Here is a 17,001-nt window from a genome sequence, read left to right on the forward strand (position 1 = left end):
AATAATGATTGGCAATGTTATTCTAAACCTCATTTTAAGAATTACTTTGGACAGTTTTTACATGCAAATATTAAAAAGATAGTAATATAATGCAATTCACACGGTTAAAGTCCACTGAATCACTGTAAAAACATTTTAATAAACTACTTTTATAAATCAAAGTAGTACAAAAATAAATAAAATAAAATGTCAACAGGTACATCTTCTCAATCAAGTTTCAGAAAACAGATGGCAACAATCTTTTTCAAATTTTCCTTCACTTCTAGAAGAATGGTAATACTCCTCAAGATGACAAAACACTTTTCTCTTCTGTTTTTTTTTAATTTTTAGTTTTAATTTTTAGTTTTAATTTTTAGTTTTAATTTTAATTTTATTTTTATTTTTTAAAAAATGAAGCAGGAAACCAAGTACCAACCTCATCTCAGGGTTCCACAAGAGTGCACTACTACCAAAAAAGAATGATAAGTGTAGTGCCAGCAAAATCTGACACAATCCCTCCCTTGCATAGTATTCTCCCTCCCAACATCATGTAGCCCACTTCAACTATCATGGCATTCTAACAATACCGTCCTATAAGCAAATTGAAAGACTGCACTCATATATATATACTAGTACAACCAACTTCCTTATAACAAACCTGGCAATGAGCCAGACTATGAGTTATTGTCTTTCACTGATTTTCCTCTCATAGCCCTTTTCTGCAATCCAGTAATAGAACAACCAACAAACTTTGACATAGCGAAAAGCATGCTCTGCACCCACCATAAGCAAAACCCATGTCATCATACTCTTCATAAATTCAAGGAAAACTCCAGAGCATCCTGCCATGGAAGCACAGACAGAGACACACACACACACTCACTCGCTCACACAACCGTTTCACTGAACAGCGTTGGATATTCCATTCATAGCTCAGAACCTACAAAAAGCCTGCACACACAAGCGCCCTTTGGTGAAGGTGGGTTATGACTTTTGTTTTAGTCATAGTGTGGATCTGATCAGATACGAGGGGCAGTTTGTTCCCAGATACGCTGAATCATGTACATTTCTCCGACACACTAGCCCCTCCTGCAACAATTGGTGTCAGCCTGAGTTGTGAATATGAAGCTTAAAAATCGAGTCAGCTTTCGTCAACGTACTGATGGAGAGTGGTAGAGAGTTGGGCTACTCTGCTCTGCTCAAGGTTTTGAAGTGTTGTCTGTTAACTTAGTTTACGTGTAGAGGAGGAATTCGGCACCGAATACCGTTTCATAATTGTAGAGAGTAGCCACCGAATACTGTTTCAACTGTTTGCTGTAACAGTTTTTTCCTCTGACAGAGCCTCTGACGTGCATTGTGTCGAGGTTGAAGGCGATAACGCGACTTGTGGAGCAAATTCAGATGGAACTGTAGGTGGTAAATTTAGCTGGAAGCCAAAGAATGGTCGAGAGCGATTCCCAAGTCGATCCTTCTCCAGGAGGTTAAGTCTTAGTCAGCCATGGGAGATGTCATTTCACTATGAAGAGCCACATACCTTTTGAGATATTTTGCAAAAAATGCTTTCTATCCACCAGTTGCTCACATAAGTGCTCACCCTGATATCCAACGAGATTATTTGAATTTCAAGGAACAGATCTGTAAAAAGGCCTCCGTGAGATGGTTTTCTGAAAGTTTGTTCACCTGAATGATCCGAATTAAATTTTCAATTTTATCACAGCTGAAATGAGAGTTACTATGTGGGTTCTACGTCCGTCCATGTACAAAATCTAGTATTTACTTGATGTTTGCGCAGATGAAGAGAGTTGGATGAGCTGATGTTCAGTTTGTAAATGAGCTCGCCAGGCAATAGGTGAACAGACATTGGCAATTTTGTCACTGTCTGTTCCTTGACTTGAACGGCAACGATCGAAAGACCTGTCATCCGACTCCAATAGTTAATAGATATGATGGCTGAAAGATCAGCTGCTGAATCGAGGCAAACCCAATTTGCTCTTGCAGCGGCTAGAACGAAGCAAGACAGGGAAGCAGCTTAGTATTTCCCTCGCTTGCAGAAGAGGAGCTTGAGGAACTGCAGGAGTCAGCACACATAGTGGACTATGTGTACATGAAGAAAACTAGGGTGATTGAAACTGATCCTATGATTGGGCCGGCAGAGCACATCGATGATTTTCAACCGGGACAGATTACCATTGTATGATCGACACATGAGAACCGATTACTCTTTTCAACTTCAATGCATTTGGCACTATTCCCAACACTTCTGAAACTGGCACTTGCAGTGCTCATCCATAAACCTCAATAGGCATTCTAGAAATGCTAGATTATATTCTCAATGGGAAGGGGAAATGAAAGGTTAATGGTTGATGTACGAACATGCTGCATTCTTACAAACCATCCCGTCATAGAAGTAGAAAAACCTAAAAATCCAGAAAAGAGCTGCTATATAAGTGTTCGGAACATCCTAGTATGGATGACGTTATCGCACCTCCTTGCACTGCGCAAAGCGTATCGGAGCCTTAGCTCACGAACGTGTCTGACATAATTGCGAAAGTGCACTAGAAGAAAAATCCAACTTACTTGCAAACCAAACCTCCGACACACGTGCACTAATCCCATCTAAGATTGCCGAACCGTAAATAGCTCCCCATCTGTAAGACGTACGCTGTAAATCCGAAATGAAGGTGACAACTGCAATAAAATGCGTGCGCAACCAGTGAACTAGTCAACAATAAACGTGCACCACAAGACATGAATTAATAAGAGAAATAAACAATCACTTTCAACCTTCAGTTTCGAAGTCTTTCTTATACTAAATAAGAGGAACTCTGATGAAGTATAGAGGGACATAAGTATCACTCAGAAATATAAAATCAGAACATAAGAATCACTTAGCGACATAAAAATGACAATTTACAACTTCTGCAGTAAAGATTGAAAACAGTGTTGTTCGCCAACTTGCAACACGGTGTTCACAGCTGGAGTGCTTCAGTCTGATTCATTTGAGGTGGCAAGAAAACCCGAACTTCTCTCTCCTCCGAGACTACACTATGCTTTGGGACCAGTATCTCTAGGCCAGCGCATCCCTCCGCATAAAAGGCCTTCAGCTCTGCATCTTCAGGGATTCTTGTAGCTAGTCCGATCTCCCGCACAAAATCCCCTGCTGGACAATGTTCTGGATTCGGGTCAGTTAGCTTAAAGGTCCTGTCTCCCCTCACCACTGTTGGAGTCCTGGCTGTGCTGGTGCAATGAATCTTTAAAATGCCATTTGTTGCAGTGTTTCGCCAAGAAACCCTCAGCCTTTGCAAATCTATAAAAGGCAAGCTTACCATGACAAGATAACCTTTCTCATCCTCGTAGATAGTCTTGGATCCTGTAACTGGTCCACAAGGTTCAGTCATCACTCCTGAGAAGCTTGAGAGCCACCATGGTTCCGTTCCTGGATGAAAGTTTTCTGGACCAGCATAGCTGACTACTGGCACACACGAATCGGCTTCATTGCCGTAGGGTAAGAGCCCAGTAGGATGAATGGAATTAGACTTCTTTCTCTTCCCTCCTGGACTCAAGCTTCGACTGCCACTGCTAGCAGGACTTGGCAACTGACTAGCAGCACTTACATTACCCTCATTCATTCGTCCCGATCGTGTTGATGCATGCTTCTTGGAATATCCATTCGGAGGTTTGCTTTGAGAAGGAGACAATGTACGCTCTAAATCGAAGTCGGTGTTCGGAAGGCTTCGCCACTCAGAAAAACCTTCGGCGTCTGGAGGTATTACAAAGTTCATCTCTCTACCCGTCAATTCCGTCCACCGTTTTAAATCTTCCTCACTGACATTAGACAGGTTTGGAGCTCTGACAACCTCAACACCATGCACACACTGAGGGTTCGATAAGCCTCTGTAATGCTTCCTCTGCATTCGATGAGATCTGGCAAATCCTTTGTCTGCACTGAAAGGAAACTGTGGTTCACCAAATCTTGCATGACCATTCATGTAGCTTCGAAGCTGCATCTTCCCTAGGGCATTCTCAGGTCTCTCCTTGAAAGCCCACATGTACATATTTTCCATGTCATGTTGCACTAGGAAAAGGTCAAGTCGCAGATCAGATTTATCCACGGGGGCAGCCAGAATGCCCTCCCGTTGAAGCTTGCTCAGACGTTCATCGTTAAGTGCAGGTCTGAAATAGTGGTTGAAAAAGAACCAAGCTCCCCAGATGGTATCACCACGTCGCACCCACCGCCGTCCTTTGCAAGATGTAGAATTTCCCAAATCAAGATTTTGAGCTGGAGCCAAGCTACTATGCAGCAAGTCCGAGGGCTTTAGACCCCAAGGGTCTGAGCAAATCTCGATTGACAATGGTAGATTAATGTCCGGTGGTCCTCCCAATAGTGCCTGTTCTCCGTTCTCGCCTTCGTTGTGGCCATTAGAATCCATGGGCAGGAATGACAGGAATGAGGCGCTTTGGTTGTTCTGTGGTCCTCTTCGCTTGGGTGTGTTTCCCCTCAAAACCCTGAGGATAAGATACATAAGTATATTCGTACATCATATTGAGCAGACGTCGACTTGAAGCAGATATTACATCTAAAATAAGTCCATTAAAAAAAGAACAATATAACCATACAGACTGCAGCTTACATATCTGCTTAAAAAATGTCTCAACACTCAGCCAGTACTAACAACTCATTCGTACAAACCCCTTGTAATGAATTAATGCTTGCACAACACTGCAGATAAGATGATCCACTACTGAGACTAGAAAGTGATTCTAGGTACCACTGTCAAGAGATACATAACAACTATCGAATTAGAAATTGAAGTCATTGTGTAAACAATGCATATGATTTACTAATCAGTTCAGACACTACATGACAAGAGAGTAGCATTCAACTTCTTTTCATAGCTGCTTAAGTTACCACCTACTCAGCGGAGCTGGCAAAGAACTTACGCTAACCACATTAAATGATACGATCGACAAATGCAAGCACCCCGCAGCACAAGCACTTCCAGACTCAACGCGACAAGTGCATGTCTGCAGAACAAAGGAACGCAAAAACACTGACTAAGATCAAAACGCATCCAGACAGTCTTCCATAACTTCACATTCACTACCTCGGCACAAATACTGGCTCACATGCAGTTACCATAAATTACTTACAGAGGCCATGGAGTTCTGAGATTCGGTTTAAGTCTTGGTTCCAGCTACACAGTTGATTTGAGTTTTGAATACCAAAGTCCATCAGCAATGATCACGATTACCGATTCTGCAAGGCAATCTGCAAGAGAGTAAACCACCTGGAATCTCCCTCCTTACAAGAGCCGCCGCACACACAGTGTACTTGTGGAAGAGAAACGCAGACGCACGTAAATCGATCTTGACTGAGCCCGTTACCCAGCTGCCCGAATGCATCAAAACTCAGTCTGATTGTACAAGACACAGGTACAGTGACAGATAATATTAATAATCACGATACCAACCAACGGAATTTCAACAAAATCACACTTTCATAAATACGACCAAATCAGAAAGAGTGCAATATGTGAAAGACACTCAGTTGTAAAGAGGTATAAAGTACGTCAAACCTAGAGCGCCAACACATGGACTTTACATACTTTAAAATCACGCCATTCATGAGTTTAGAGCTAAAATCGTCATGCAGTTGAACGAATCATGCGCAACCCGTGCAAAAGTATAGATACAAGTCGCATAAGCACTACAAATCCACGGTGAAGGATTCGCCTTATGAACTGGTCAAAAGGGGTAGAAGACACTGATAAACTGAAGAATTGCATTTGAAATTCGGAACCATCATTCACAGGTGTATGAGTACGAGAAGCCTAAGAGCACCAGATGGAAAGTCATGTGGAATTTCATCCAATAAGAAAACCAAGTGGTAGCTGATTATTTCAACTCGTCAATATGTAAGCTGAGTTTAGAGGCAGCAATGTTCACACGCATACAACATATATGTACATGGTCCACAATTGAATCACCAAGAAGGTAGTCTTCACCCTGAGGCCCTGACGGCTACAAGCACATGAACCGTTAAGAGGCCTACACGGGTCAGGAACAAGAGAGACTATGAGAGAAGATACTTACACAAGCCATGGATGCTTGTTTCCTATATCCAGCCTCGCCTCCAGGTATCTACTCGCTCCAGACCTACACACGCTTCTCGCTCACCACCAACATCGAACTATGACCCCGTCGGCAAACAGCATCATCGTTTCCATCTTTTACAGCTACCAAAGCCATGATAAATACGTCTCCAGTGCCCTCAACAGTATACAACTCCTTCACAGTCGGTGACGTCCTATGGTGAATGTGTCGCACTACTCACACTTCTCTTGTCAAACAAACCCGATCTCCTCCCGCACGACGCGAACATCTAGATCGCTCAAAACCCCAAGAAAATCAACCATCCAACCAGAATTCCTAACACCTCACAAAACGGAAAACAACGACACAAGGCTCATTCAAGAGAGCACGTCTACGGGAACTCTAATCGCTGCGACGCACACCAAAACACCACGTTCAAAGACCTCCAACAAAAAAAAAAAAAAAAAAACTCTCACAACCTCGTAACCCTTGACGAGAATCTCCAAACAAACACTCACGCTACGCAAAAAAATTCACAAAAGTTCTTGTTCGAGCGACACAAAGACTCAGAAACGAGCCACGATATATCTTAAAAATACGGCAGCGGAAGTGTAAAGGGAATCGCAATTCATAACAAACATGACACCAGGTGGAAGCAAAGTATTCTCGACAAAATATACTCACTCAGTCCCTCTCCCTGGTCCGCCATAGCCAGACTTGGACAGATTCTTCGAACCTCCTACGACCACAAGATTATCTAGACAATCTGTAGATATCCTGAATAAAGGCAAATCCACAGAATTTGGGGAACCTGAAGGTCCTTGAGGCGACTCCTCGCCGCTTTTGTGTTCATCCTTGAGAACTTTTTATCATCCGGGCAGACAAAAGATTATTTTTATTTTTATTATTTTCTCTCTTGTATGCCCTTTGCCCGCGTTCGACTATGATGTGAACAAGATGTGGGAACAGAGCTGTTCACTGAAGGTCCTGAGGTCGTGAGGTTTGGGAACCATGTTCCCAGTCAAGCTGATTTAATTAGAGGTAGAATGTGAAATTTGGAAAAGCCGCGTGGATTTTTACAAATTCATTGGTGATTATTTATTTATTTATTTATAAATCGAATGGTTTCCTTTTTATGATGGATATATTCTAAAAAATAAATTACGCACCAATAGGTGAAAACCTTTGTTATTCAAGGAATGATTTTGGTTCTTGGAGTATTTTTTAGATTATAATATGTCTAATGTTAGAGTAGTTTTTCAAGATAGAGAGGAGAAGAGGATTTTAATGGATAAAAAATAAATGTGGAGGGTTTTAAAAGCTTTGGCTAAGAAATTATGATAGGTACATGTTCAAAGGTTTTTATAAAAGGTGCAATAAAAACCTATTTTATATAATTGACGAGACATTCTAAAAACTTTAATAATATATATATATATATATATATATATATAATATTTTGAAAGACATCATGAGAGATTTTTGATAAGTTTTAGTAATAAAAATCTTCTTGGAAAAACCACATGATTGCAATCAAAATATTTTATTTTATAAGTTCTCAATGAAACATCTACATCAATTAGTACAAATAGAAGCAATATTAAATTTATGTTTTGTATACGCAACTCATCTTTCTTTTTTTATTATTGTTATTAATAGTTACCTTGTGGCTACATAGTAAGATAAAAATAATCTCTTTGTGTATTGACATAACCGTTTTTTTTTTTTTTTTTTTTTTTTTCTACTTTTTTTTTCTACTTTTTTTTGGTATTAAACTGATATGATATTTTTATAAATTCTTCTTATACTTTGATTTTCAAAGACATAACATTATCATTTATCCTCTACTTTATTTTTATTTTTTATCGGTCGTTAATCAAAATACTCACATTTTATTTGTGATTAAGAAATTTATAAGATTTAATTATACTTATTCCTGTAAAAAATCATATGTAGTTAACTATTGCAATGAGTTTATTTTTGGAAATTTTTCTGTTTGTTGAAATTAAAAACAAAATTTTGAAGTACTTGGAAGTTAAGGATTTTTTTGTATAAATATAGAAAAATTACATATATATATATATATATATATATATATATGGTAAAAAAATATCATAATATAATACAACTCAAGTATGTTTAAAATCTATAAATATTAATTCTAATTTTTTTAATCCAAGTATATTTTTGTTGTTATCAATAACAATATTAAATTAAGACATTGCTTACACAAACAAAAATATTTCAATAATTATACCAATATAAAGACTTTAACTATTAATTGCTACAACCATTCAAATTTTAGTGTTACATTTCTTAGAAAATTCAAACTAAAGCTTTTCATAATTTACTAATTGGTTATAACATATCAAACATCTTCAACTGTAGGGATCTTTTACTCCAACATCTCAATCAAACTTTGGTAATATTTAGTTCATTTAAATTTAATTTTTATACCTAGTTTTATTAGTTTATAATAAAATAATTCTAAATAAAATAAAAATTCAACATAAAAAGGATTATATTGTATTTTTTTTGTGTCATTGACAATGCAAATTAAAATACAATCAAAAAGAGTACATTGTTTGCATCAAAACACACAATCTATAGTTTGTATGTCATAATCTTATATATTTCGTACCATAACTTGTGTGCATATTTTAAAATTAATTTTTATTTTTAATATATGATTTAATAAGATATATTTATTTTATAATTAAAATTTTAATCTACTTGCAATTCAAGTATTTAAATTGTTAATATAAAAATATGTCAATAATATGTGTCAACTCATATACATATACACTCACATACATACATACATACATACATACATACAAATATAAATATGTAAAAACAAACCATTATAAAACATCCACAAAAGCCTAAAATAACATATTCTATCTTGAAAGAGAACATTTTACATTTTATTAATTTATTTTAATATTAATATTAAAGATTTGTGTGGGTTAGATCCAGCACAAGGTCTACAATCTATGTAGGGAAGATTAAGTTTTCATAGCTGGAATTCAAACCATCAACCTTGAATAGTTACAAATTCAAAGTCATTCAATACAATTTCACACTTAAATTAGACCGCACAAAACTTACAATTACATCACACAAGATTGGGAACAACACCTCATGAACAAATCAGCACCAATCCCACATCAACAAATGCAGGATTACGCAACAAATCAGCAGAGTAAGTGCAGAAACAGACATCAAAACCCCCACAAAAAAGGCACACTTGGGCAAGTGGGAATGAGCTACACCGGAGTGGAACGAACTCGCAACAGCAGCAGAGGAGCCAAAATAAAAAAGAAGCGCGTCAAATCATGCGAGGAATCAGACGAAACAGTCACTGCACAATCACGCACCAGGCATCGAAATTAGAAAAGTGAACATTAGCAAGGCGGCACTGGGAGGGGTACCTGAAGCTCATGGACTGTCATGAAGGGAATGAAAAAAGGTGAATTCGGAACCAAAAACAGCCAAAAACCAATGTGGATGAGTGCGTTGTAGAAATGTGCAGGTTTCGGTATCGACAAAACCGTGCCAGGCTGCAGAAAAGCAATAAATGAAACAATAAATAAATAAACACACTGGGGTGGATTGATTCACTAGAGTGCTATCCTGTGAGCATATTGCTCTCTCTATGTGTGTATGTGTCTGTGGGTCTATGAGAGTGTGTTAGTTTTTACTGCCTGGGAAATTAGTAGTAGTAGTGGTGGTGATGGTAGGAGTAACTGTAGTTGCAGATTGGTTTCAGGGTGGGAGCAAGTGCCCAGTGGCATCGATCCATGGGGGGCTCCTCTTCCTGTTTATATCGATTTAGTCAGTCCGATCGCCGCATCAGGAAGCCAAGTCAACCGAGGACTGATGAATGCTAACGCCACGGTGGATGATCTAACTGCGAGGAGTAGGACGGGTGGTAAGAATAGAGCTAGAGAGAGCGAGCTAGAGCTCGGGGGAAGAGAAGGAAGGCTGCACTGATTGTTTCATTGAGGCGCGAAAGGAAAGGGGAGGGAGGGAATGCAGCTTCGTATCATCATCTCTTGTTGTGGGGCCTTCTGCGGCGGAGCCGTCGGAGGGCACCAGATTCCCCCCCACGAGAGAGACCATGCGATGCGGCATTACTTGTCACGGGGGCATGCACTCTAGATTAGTTCCCAATCTCGCGACTGCTCATCTTGCCCGCGTTGTTCTCAGCGCTGCTGCTGCTGCAACTTGGTCTGTGCGGCATTGCTGCGCATCTAGATAGCTCTGGGTGTTGTGGGGGGGAAGCCGCCAGAGAATGCCGAGATTTTTGATTCGAGAGCGGGTGCTTTCTTCTTCTTCCTCTCTTGATGCGGGAGTGTAGGGCGAGACGTTGTGCTTCTGGATAGGATGTGTTTTGTTCGGCGGTGATGCTGTAACTGAGTGCTGCTGCATTTGGCTTAAATAGGTTTCAGAGTGGGATGCGGGGGAGGAATACACGAATTCTGGAGCGCAGCGGTTGGGTGTTCGTGGTCTTGGACTTGGTATTAGCTTAGATATGCGCGCAACAGGTGTGCGACGTCGGGGCTGAAAGAGCGGAATGGATGCTATGTGAGTCTTTGGAGCATCCCTCTGCCCGTTATCCAGTGATTCAGCTGGATTCTTCAAGGATCTAGCCCCGAATGGAGCACTAGATTCGCAGATCATTTCGTGTTGTTTGCCGTGCTTCGTGAGGGTTCCCAATCGGCTCCATCACTTCGAATGCTGATTTCTTATAGCTCTTCCGGTGTCTCCACTCCCGCGCAATGCATTGAGCCGCCTTTGTGATTTCGTGCCCTTGGAGCTTTGCCATAGATCAAATGTGAGGTTGTGGTCGGGATTGCAGTTGGTAGTAGGCCTCTGCTAGCGTTCAATTTTGGGGGCTCATGGTGCTGTTCAGGAGCGAGAGTTCTAGTATCGTCTTGGAAATGTTGTGCAATGGTCGTTTCAGCTCGCTTCGCAGAAGTTCTGGGGGCTCATGGGGCTGTTCCCACCTTCTGGGTTTTGCAACTGGAGCGACACGCGTGCATTGATACTTTCGTGGTGGCCTCCAGAAATGAAATCTAAAGTGCGTCAGGTATGAAAATCTCATCTATAACTGGCTGTCTCGGCGCATGGTATTCAACGATTACAATGCTCTGGTTGCTTCGTCTTCTAGTCCATTCTTACCTCTAGGATTTTTTACTTCAGTTCTGGACAAACAGATCTTCACTGAGGGTGTCATATCACCAATGTAGGATGCAGATGAGGATACTGTGTCTTCAAAGCTTTCAACCCATCTGTAGGAGTTCTTCCGACCTGCTTTGTGATTCTTATCGCTTTCATATTATGCGTATAGAGCGTACAGTTTGAATTGTGGCGAGTTTACAAGCACATGCGTCGATCGCGATTTTGTCCTCCGCTTCTAGGCTTGAGATTAGGTTTCGTGCTGCAGATTATGGTTCGATTCGAAAGAGTTCCCTAGATATCAGAGTCAAAAACTACTCATTGATGTGTGCGAGTCAGAGTTCTTGAATCGACGAAGCAGTAAGTTCAAGTGATTTCATGCACATCTAGTATCTTCATGGCGGAAATTCAGTAGCGCCAGTCCCGTTGTTGGCATCGTAATCCTGACTCTTAGATCCCCTTTGTTCTGCTGGTCAGGTACTCCACACGAGAGGCTGACACATTGTACTCAGAATCGCTACATTGATGTCAAGTACGACATCGAGAATCGTCTTGCTGTGTGCAACCACCCAATTAGTAATGTCAATGGATACGAACTTACGACTCGAACAATTTTTGTAGAGAATCTGTTACTGAGCGAAATAGTACCAAATTTTTCCCATCTTCATCAACGGCGACAACTGAGGTGGAAGAGATTTTACCTTGCGCCAGCTTGCCAAGTCTTTCTGGGTATGGAATGCGTTCGTAGCTGATTGGGTAAGAAGACAAGGGTACCATGAGGAAGAAGACAACGTGGGCGGCTTCCGTGGTGAGAAAACAGCTTGAAACCTGCTGTCAGCTAGATACCATCTCTCATTCTACACTTGAGCGGGACGATCTCTCTGAGAGCTTTGAATTGCCGGCGGAGATCCACATATCCTCTCCCATCAAGGACCTCTCTTTCCCCTGTCTGTTTCGACGCAAATCTTTCAGCGCTTCTCATGTGAAAAACCATGTTACAACTTCCGAGTCTCTAATCCCCCATCGAAAATCAGTCGAATCCGCTCTACCTCTTTGTGCAGGGTCTTCGTTCAGGCCGAGAACGCTGCAAGATGCCAGGAGTTCAAAGAATGTCGTCTTTACTCCGGCAGTGGCCACACGGTTGCCGACGCCACCACCACCGCCACTTTCAGTACCTCCTGGGATGGAAGCTCCCGAGGCTAAAACACACCACAAATCAGGACCACTTCCAAGGCTGAGGCGTTCTTTTAACGAGTTAGAGATGGAAAGAAATCTCCCTCCTGAAGTAAAGTTCAAGAGATATCTGTCAGGACCTCTTCCAACGATACAACGGGAGCCGATGACTGCCTCGTCATCGCCATCGTTTTTAATTGCTAAAAGGAATTACATGTTAGGCCGGTGGAACAGTTTCGGAAAACCTAGCCTGTTAGGAGGAGGCCCGTCTCCAACAAGTCGATTCACTAAGGTGAAGTCCTCTGCTCAAGCTCTGTTTCCAGCCGCTGCCACCAGCAAGCTTTCTGATTTGATGACGCAAAGGAGCCTGAAAAAGGCGGCGCAGTTGGCGAAGGTTGCTTCTGTTCCAGACAGGAAGGGATCACGGGGATCTCGTGCTTCAAGAGTTGATTGTAATCTTTGTCCTAAAGCTACCAAAACGAAGTTGCCGTTGCCAAAAGCTGTCATTAATGGTGCTTCATCTCTGGGTTCAAGGGAAGATGGTGTGCAATCCGCAAACCTGGGTTCCGAAACTGTTAAGGATGTCACTGCCTCCAATGAGAGGGACAGAATCCGCGCAGCTGTAAAAATCCAAGCTGCAATCCGAGGCTACAGGGCTCGCAGAAGGTTCGCTAAGTACCTGAGCGGGGAACTCACAGACGAGGAGGCTGAGGAAGTCCTGTCCATCAGCACACGGATGTCGAAAACGAACCCGCAGAAACTAGACAATGCTCTTGGACCAAGAGCCAGAAGAATGGAACAAATGAGCAAGAGTTGGAACGGGAGTCTTCGCACGGCACAGGATTGCGAGGCGATTCTGAAAGGCAAGCGAGAAGCGGCCATGAAACGCGAGCGGGCGATGGAGTATGCATCATCGCGGCAAAAATGGAAAACATCCAGATCACCGTCAGCGAAAACACCTGCGTTGATCGTGGACAATACGTTTCCTGATAAGTCCAGCTGGGTATGGAATTGGCTAGAACGCACCGTCAAAATGGGATCGAACAAGATGCCGAGCAAGGTGTTCGATAACGACATGTTCGACATCAAAGAGCCAGTTAGTGAAAGTGTTTCGGTGAATAGCACGGTTGAGGTGTATACCACCGAGGTTGACAGTGCCACCGACATGGGCCGAAAGTGTCCGATGACGTATCCATGGCCTCTCTCTCTGCGGCAACAGCATGCAGCTGGTCTGTGGCAATCGAAGGCATCTCCTGCGACACCATCACCGCTGAACAAACACACACATGGAACTCCAGAACGATCTCAACTGACACATTCTGAACTCAAAAGACATCACCAAAGCAAAGCTGTGTCCACCTTGGCAGAGAGTTGTGACACTAGCCAGATGAGTAAGCCACGGTTCGGCATCCGAAAGCTTAGATTCGCTGAGGATGATGAAAAGCAGAACTATGATGGAGAGAGTGTCGGTAGCTGTCCTGGACTGCAACCCGGCTTGAATCACTTATCCTCCCCTTGTGCAAACCCGAAGCCGAGGTCGCAGGGTGCTCTGCAGCTCAGGAAGACATATCCAGACACACTAAGAGAAGCAATTACGTCCAATCCTCAGACTCGCCGACATTCGCAAGAACACCGGGCGCAAATGCAAGTTGCTGTTGAACTCTCCACCAGTGATTCAGCTGGAACAACGGCTGCATCATTGCGGCGGCCCTTCTGGCGACCTTAGAGAGCATGGAATCCACTAATTCAGTAACCCTTCAACCTGGCCTTCGCTCTTGAGTGTTGAATGACCCAGATGAAGGCAAGCAGCGCAGGGATTTCCAAGTCCATATCTTCTCATTCTAACCGAGCCATGAATCCTTAAGATTTGCTCACGATCTGTGTCTTGTTGTGAGCACCGAGGATCCATTTGCCACACCATCATGTGTCTGGTTCAAAGTGAGCTCTTGTACTTCATGATACGAAAACTGGTTAGATTGTGTTCTCTAATCTGGGAATCCATGTTGAACTGTAGCTGGATTGTGTCGCCCTGAAGTGTGTTCTTTTGTTTGTAGTGTTTCTTTGTCTGCACATTCTCTCTAATACACATGATACATCCGCAGTGTACATACCCACAAGAATGAAAGGGGCCAGATATGCTGCTCCTGTGTTGTATCATGGTGGACAGATGCTTTTTAAAAATTTTCAACCGATCGAAGCCCAAACTGCTGCCAGGTACTAAAAACTGTTCAGTCTGCTTCCATGTGATAAAATCTGATTGCATAAATTAAGAGAGGAAGAGAATGCAGAACTGGGATTGTAGTGTCAAAACGACCGAATAGAAAAAAATATTACGTACAATACTAAACAATGCATTTGATGACCCGCTGACTGATAACTACAACAGTCTGCAAATACCCTTCTTCTCTGACAGCAACCTTATGGCTCTAAACTAGCCTCCCCATTCTCAAATTTGATCTAAAAATGATAAAACAGTTGTATCTGCCAAGTTCTAAAGAACTACTTCTGCCTTTTGCATTCTTTCCAGTCCATCACTTTTACATTCGTAACCAAGCTCACTAGCCATACTTTGTCCGTCACAGATTGCACTGCTCAAATCCCAAAGACACTACCAAAGGTTTCTAATTTAATTGCAACAAAGAGATGAATTTGTAACAGGGCTCAGCCTTTCGAGCTGCTTGCAACAAGAAGGATATCATGTTAGAGCCCAGGCTTTTGAACGGAGAAGTTATGCCCAAGACCAGAACCCACAAGTGATTTACCCCAGATCAGTCCAGATGTGCTGACAATGAGATTCTGGACTGTAGGTTCTCAGAGACTGATCATTGAAACCCTAATTTTGAAGCCGCTTATAGTCACCATGTTCATGACTACAATAGTGGGGATTAGTGTTGGGGAATGGGACGGAGAGTTGATTATTTGAGAGGTCATGTGAACTTATAGTGGGTGTCAATGTTTGTAATTGCTTTGATGAAGTTCATTTGGGTAAGCTTGAAATAAAGCTTGTGTTGTTTCCTTGGTAGAAGTCTTGTCTCGGGAGGGAAAAACAGTTATATTTCATTCATGCAATACTTGAAGTTTATGAGCACTTCCAAATGAAATTTTCTTCTGGCCCTTGTATTTAGTGGCCAAGGTATTGTTATTAGCTATTCACATGATGTACAAGGAAGGCATTACTCAATGTTGGGCATGTAAAGTCATTTGACAACAAAAATGGTGAGTCATTTGAGGGATAATATTTTTCATATTCATTTGAATTGTGTAACTTATCTAAAAGTATACTAGTCTTTAATTTATCCATTTGTATTTACTTGAATTCATTAGATTGCTACAATAATTAATCTTGATGCTCAATAATGAGAATGTAGCAAAATGATAACCCATTAATAATACAAAAATAATAAATGACATTGAAAGTTTATTCTAGATCACAACAAGTGAATTAATTTTAGAATTTTAGTTCTTATTTAAATTTTAATCAATTCACACTTAAAACTCTTAATTCATCCAAGTAGTTAAGCATAATCTCTATTACCAACCTGCAATTACAATAGCAAATTATCCACAAAAATGCATATCCAAGGGAATTCCTTCTACTAACTCTTAATTTAATTTTTTTTATTATTTTATTTTATTCGTATTTTATTTAAGTAAAATTTATAATTAAAAAATAGAATAAGAATAAAAGAATAAAAAATCATCCATGAATAATTTGTCATTCATACTTAAATTCTATCCATATTCAAATAATTCATCTTTTACTTAATTTTTCATCCAATAAATAACTAACCATCCACTTTTAACCAAGTTCTAACCTTTTATTTTATTATATATATATATATATATATATATATTTGTAAATGTGTGCGTCCAATGACAATTTTATTCCCTTATAAATTATAGATCCTTTATAAATGATCTGAATTGCTCACAAGATGATGGTAGTCAAGAAGATCCTTGACTGCTCCTGGACTCGCAATTCTCAACCCTCGAACCTAGAAGTGCGAGCTCCCTTGACGGAGTAGAGCGATTGAGCTGTTGATCCTTGAATCAAGCGCCTTCCTGACTATTTATGTTCCTCCTCTGCAACCCAGTGTAGTCGATTGGAGGTGAATCACACCCCACACAAAGAACCAGCCGCGACGATGTCGCAGTCGCCTCCACTGGCGTTGCAACACAACGAAAAAAGAACACAAATACAGACCAGCGAAAAAACCACTCAACAACACCCTTCTGGGTCTACTTCTCTAGTCTTCGAGAGAATCACCGCTGACTGAAATTTTGAACTGTTGAGGACTAGGAAGTAGTCCCTTGACCACCGCACGCAATTAAGCAAAGTTGCAATGCTAGTATTAGCAGAATCCTTTTGCCCAGCACCTTAGAATTGTTGGAAAACAACCGCCGCCAACCACAAGCTCGCCACTGTAGCCGCAAGAAGAACTGAATGTAGAAAATCGAACTTCCACGCCAGGACACGAAAAGTAGTGCAACCAACAAAAAATCAATGTCTCTTCAAAACAAGCGGTATTGAGCACCCTCTAACCAAGAATCACTTCCGTTGTTACAAAAACC

General features: G+C 41.2%; 2 protein-coding genes across 7 annotated transcripts; one reads left to right on the plus strand and one right to left on the minus strand.

The window, feature by feature from the left end:
• Nucleotides 1-2,708: 2,708 nt before the first annotated feature.
• Nucleotides 2,709-6,768, minus strand: LOC112275750 (uncharacterized). Of its 4 annotated transcripts, XM_090246452.1 has the most exons (5): nucleotides 6,073-6,730; nucleotides 5,131-5,393; nucleotides 4,921-5,004; nucleotides 3,306-4,485; nucleotides 2,709-3,139 (listed from the first exon to the last, which is right to left on the minus strand). In XM_090246452.1, exons 3-5 carry the CDS (start codon nucleotides 4,929-4,931, stop codon nucleotides 3,110-3,112), a joined length of 1,221 nt encoding a protein of 406 aa, XP_090102578.1. In that variant the 5' UTR covers nucleotides 4,932-5,004; nucleotides 5,131-5,393; nucleotides 6,073-6,730; the 3' UTR covers nucleotides 2,709-3,109. The 4 variants fall into 4 exon arrangements, with proteins under 4 accessions (XP_090102578.1, XP_090102577.1, XP_090102579.1 ...); XM_090246451.1 differs by having other exon boundaries at nucleotides 2,709-4,485; nucleotides 6,073-6,746; XM_090246453.1 differs by lacking the exon at nucleotides 4,921-5,004 and having other exon boundaries at nucleotides 6,073-6,741.
• Nucleotides 6,769-11,023: 4,255 nt separating this feature from the next.
• Nucleotides 11,024-14,633, plus strand: LOC112276249 (uncharacterized). Of its 3 annotated transcripts, XR_002967951.3 has the most exons (3): nucleotides 11,028-11,167; nucleotides 11,734-14,367; nucleotides 14,532-14,633. XR_002967951.3 is itself a non-coding variant. In XM_024507384.3 (2 exons), exon 2 carries the CDS (start codon nucleotides 12,032-12,034, stop codon nucleotides 14,153-14,155), a length of 2,124 nt encoding a protein of 707 aa, XP_024363152.1. In that variant the 5' UTR covers nucleotides 11,024-11,158; nucleotides 11,734-12,031; the 3' UTR covers nucleotides 14,156-14,633. The 3 variants fall into 3 exon arrangements, 2 of the variants coding, with proteins under 2 accessions (XP_024363152.1, XP_024363153.1); XM_024507384.3 differs by having other exon boundaries at nucleotides 11,024-11,158; nucleotides 11,734-14,633; XM_024507385.3 differs by having other exon boundaries at nucleotides 11,026-11,167; nucleotides 11,878-14,633.
• Nucleotides 14,634-17,001: the final 2,368 nt, after the last annotated feature.

This window comes from Physcomitrium patens, chromosome 23 (assembly GCF_059467195.1).
Source record: "Physcomitrium patens ecotype Gransden chromosome 23, ASM5946719v1, whole genome shotgun sequence".
Lineage (NCBI taxonomy): Eukaryota > Viridiplantae > Streptophyta > Bryopsida > Funariales > Funariaceae > Physcomitrium > Physcomitrium patens.